The sequence below is a fragment of the Octopus bimaculoides genome, chromosome 10 (genome assembly GCF_001194135.2).
Source record: "Octopus bimaculoides isolate UCB-OBI-ISO-001 chromosome 10, ASM119413v2, whole genome shotgun sequence".
NCBI lineage: Eukaryota > Metazoa > Mollusca > Cephalopoda > Octopoda > Octopodidae > Octopus > Octopus bimaculoides.
The window spans coordinates 7,458,269-7,463,030 of NC_068990.1; the positions used below are offsets into that span (position 1 = coordinate 7,458,269).

General features: G+C 33.7%; 1 protein-coding gene across 1 annotated transcript in view; it reads right to left on the minus strand.

Moving 5' to 3' along the window:
* LOC106871451 (tyrosine 3-monooxygenase) overlaps nucleotides 1-4,762 on the minus strand; it is a 392,944-nt gene that overhangs the window by 62,692 nt on the left and 325,490 nt on the right. Inside the window, exon 7 of the mRNA XM_052971214.1 lies at nucleotides 730-916. Within this exon, the coding sequence (XP_052827174.1) occupies nucleotides 730-916 (187 nt within the window). The remainder of the gene's footprint in view (nucleotides 1-729; nucleotides 917-4,762) is intronic.

Here is a 4,762-nt window from a genome sequence, read left to right on the forward strand (position 1 = left end):
ACAAACACATGAACATATATATAATCTGCAATAGATTTATGTATGATGTTTATATAATAGACATGCATGTATGTATGAATGTATGCATGTATGTGTGTGTACACACACAAACACACAAACACACAAACACACACACGCACGCACACACGCACACACACACACACACACACACACACACACACACACACACACACACACACACACACACATCCATGCATAGGTAGAGTAACATATAATAGAAACTGTGCGTCTGTCGTTAATCTGCATACAAAGTAATATGCAATAAAAAAAAAGCAGAATAAATCAAAATTGAAAATTGATGCTGATGTGCAGAAAAGCGTATTGACAACTCACTGGAGCTGAACATGTTTTGCCGTATTTCTGTAAATATGTGAACGATCAGTGTAAGTAGTACAGTTGCTTAGTAACCGTGACTTAGTGATATAGAAACAAAATGTGTTTAGAAATCCCCTATAGCCAACGATGTCAGTGAAGTTATTGTTGATTGCTTCACGTAAACCGAATTGATCAACAGGATCTATATTTCAAATATTTCAATGGTTCGGAGAATGTTTATAGTATGTTTTTAAAAAATCATTCTTGTTGTTATCGTTGCTACATTGTCATTTGTACGACATGGATCAGAATGAAATATTTTTTTTCTATATTGAACCGCGATCCCCACAAAAAAAATTGAGAAGGAAACTAAATGAATAAGTAAGATCTTACCTCTGACTTTTTCTTTTGCTGATTCATCCAAGATGGTTGTACTATGGACTTTTGAGTTCTTGTCGAGCAGTTCTATACACTGGTTGATGTTAACTTTTTTGCCCACACATTGGATGAACACGTCAAACTTTGAGCCTGCTTGCTTAGAAACTCTTGTTTCTATGTGCATCACTTGAAGTTTCGTTGACTATTCAAAACAAAAAAAAAAAATAAAAGAAGGAAAGAAAAAGACAACAAATTAAATAAATGCCAAAACAATCCAGGCTTTGATAAGTTCAGTTACTGCGTTCTTTAACTTGCAAGTTAAATTTTATAGTCGAATGAAATCGTAATTGTTTTTAAAACTGGAAATGATATCGATGTTTATTTATACAACGTAGTAAATATATGTGAAACTCATTGCCTATAGTGTGAGCCTTGTTTATGCTTCACTATTCCTCCCATTCAGTTTATACGTAGACTACCTCTGCGATATTTTCTGTATATTAATTGAAACCTGACGTAGATTATTACTCTTTTACTTGTTTCAGTCATTTGACTGCGGCTATGCTGGAGCACCGCCTTTAGTCCAGCAAATCGACCCCAGGACTTATTCTTTGTAAGCCTAGTACTCGTTCTATCGGTTGTCAAGCGATGTTGGGACACACACACACACACACACACACACATATATATATATACATATATACGACAGACTTCTTTCAGTTTCCGTCTACCAAATCCACTCACAAGGCTTTGGTCGGTCCGAGGCTATAGCAGAAGACACTTGCCCAAGGTGCCACGCAGTGGGACTGAACCCGGAACCAACAGAAACAGGATTAACTCCTTCCTAAGAGCGATACCACAATACTGTTGAAATTATGAAAATACTCCTCAGTAAATGATGCTGCTATTATAGTAATTATGTCGATCAATTCATAATTCAAGTGATATTAATATTTCTGCTGTAAGTGTTCAATTCGATATCAAACCCCATATACTAGTGGGATAGAATATTCTTGTGTATTAACTGCACTGACTGTTCAATATCTCAATTTGACGTTTTAGAAGTTATTTACAATGACAAAGTATAGAAGTCCTCTCTAATTTTCACATTTATATCTTGTTTTTCTACCCACCACAAACTTCAGAAATTAGCCATTCAACGCAGTTACGACACTCGATTATTCTAGTCTTCTAAAAAATACGTGTAGGGTGCTTTAAATAAAACATCCATTTATAATGAAAACACAACTAATATTAATTAATTTATTTATGAGTTGCATAAATCAGCAACTCTCCCTTATATGGTTTCAAATTTGTATATATTCAGTTTCTTCTCCAGTTGTTAAAACGTGAAACATAATGACAAAATCAGGAAAGTTTCTTTCCTGACTCAATGAACAATTTGTAATGATCGCATTGTCTGTGTTTGTTTTTGTGTTTGTCCCCACCGCCGCTTGACAACCGGTGCTGCTGTGTTTACGTTCCAGTAACTTAACGGTTTGGCAAAAGAAACCGATATAATAAATACCAAGCTCAGAAGAAAATAAGTGCTAGGGTCGATTAGTTCGATTAAAATTCCTCAAGGTGGTATCCCAGCATGGCCGTAGTCTAATGACTGAAACAAGTAATACATATATATATATCTATATATCTATATATTTCTGTGTGAGTTGGAGGTTAGGAAACCAACCAACTAAGGGATAGTACCTATCCAATATACTGCTGGTAGTGTGCCCAGTTATTCATATCCAAGTGCTTTTTTATTGCGTGGTAATCTCGCAATTGAGTGTTATATATGGGCGAGGGTAAAAAGTGGTTTACCCTTAATTTATACGGCAAATAAGAAAATGGAGAGAATGCAAGAACGACATACACCAGCCGGTAGACTTGCTAGTATGCCTATTTATTCAAAAGTATTAGAAAGTATTTGAAGAATACATACATATGTAATAACTATGTGTTACATACACATGTACTACTAATATTACAGAAAAGAGCAAAAGAGTGAAAGATCAGATTGTCAGTAGTTTCTAGTTCCTTACGGCCGTTTCTGCCACGAGGCAACGAAATCCTCCATGTCATCTCCATGTCTTCAGTGTTCTGCATGTATGGGCAGATAAAGTTTGGATGATGAATGTGCCTCTAGGCTTCCTCAGAAGATCTAAGTGGTTGGGAGGGTTAATACATATAAGAAACAGTTAACAATAGGTACAGTGTGTTTGTCTTTTTGAAAGGGCAGAAAAAGAATAGGAGCAAGCATAAGGATGTTAGCGAAGCACAACTTATTAAAATCATTTGGGTATAGGAAAGGAAATAAGAAGGGGAATATCTGTGTGTATACACACATACGTACATACATTCACATATACATACATATATACATACTACATATATTCATACATACATGCATGTCTATTATATGAACATCATACATGAATCTATTGTAGATTATATATATGTTTATGTATCTGTATATATATATATATATATATACATCTATATATATACATCTATATATATGTGTGTGTGACTAAATATCTAAGAACAAATGAAACTCAACAACAAATTGCAATTAGGCAATAGAATGCCTGTTCATTAAAGTAACTCACAAAGACACAAATGCATTAATCCAAAGGATTATCTAAAATGTCATATCGTGAAGATTTAATCGGACACTGAGTTTAGTGCAGAGACACATATTCAAGAACAGAAACGAAAGAAATCCGATTTCACTCAACCAGAACATCTATAGCTTGAAGGTGAACGGAATCGACAATACATATTCCTTGACTGAAACTTCTCTTAATGGAAACTTCTCTACGAAGCACACATTCTCTTTATAGTCTTTTCAAATGTTCAGAAAAAAAAAACACGTTGTATTGAAGGCAAGATAAAAGAAAAGGTTATCTTAGCGGAAATCTTCAAATAATATATGGAATAGAACCCCATATTCAGTAGGAAATGACAACTTGATTTAATTATAAGCTGTTATACTTTCAAATATAAGCAGGCGGGTAAATTACTATTGCGCTTGATAATATTTTGAACCTTACAAAGTGTAAGTAGACATGATGTACATTTGAATATGTGTGCATACATACATTTATATATATGTTCTTTAATGTATAGCGGCAGCGTAAACAAACTATGAAATAACAGTCTGTCTGTCTTTCTATCGCGTATCTACTACTTCTGTCCTCGTCTGTACGTGTTTCTGTTTGTTTGTGATTGCGTGTTTCTATGCGCCTCTCTTTCCTCACATTTTCTTCGTTTACAACGTATTGGCTGTTGTATTTTCGTGTTTATTTTCTTCTACATTTATTTATTTATTTGGGTTTTTTTATGGTTTTTATATAACTTTTATTGTATAAATTCTTTTATGTGTTTTCTACCTTACAATTACCTTTTCTGAAAGAATTTATTATTTTTTTTAGAGTTTATTTATTTGAAATTTCTGTCTTCCAATGTAGTGGTGCATATTGTTATTGCTACCGAAACAATTGTAAAAATATGAAATTTTTAAATAAATATTTCTTTCTCGTATTACATAATCTGGATCAGGCAACCAATAAACTCAGCCATAGGGCAACGTATATATAGCATGAGCTACTTTTCTAGCTGGAATTTTCGTATTGTAATAGAACATAGTGAGCTCTAATCAAATCCTTAGATGTTTGTTATTTAGACACATATTATTATTATATTATATTATATCACATGTGTGTACTTGTGTGCGCGCGCCTAAGTATGAATGCATAATAGAATAAAAGTATAAAGTGGCAAACAACTGGTATCAGTTCAGATTGCGACGTTTATACATTTATACATCGACACAACATGTAGATATAACTAAAGGCTAAATGTTACAGGTGGTCGATAGGTGATCAGTTGAGGAATGCTCATAATGGTTTAAGTATATGCTGGTATTTTCCCTGAGTAGCTATGTGGTAAGACCAAATTATTGGTATTAGGTTAAATTGGTCATCCTAGGTGGAATCCAGCTTTGAATTTTATATATATATGCCTCTGTGTGTGTATATGTATATAT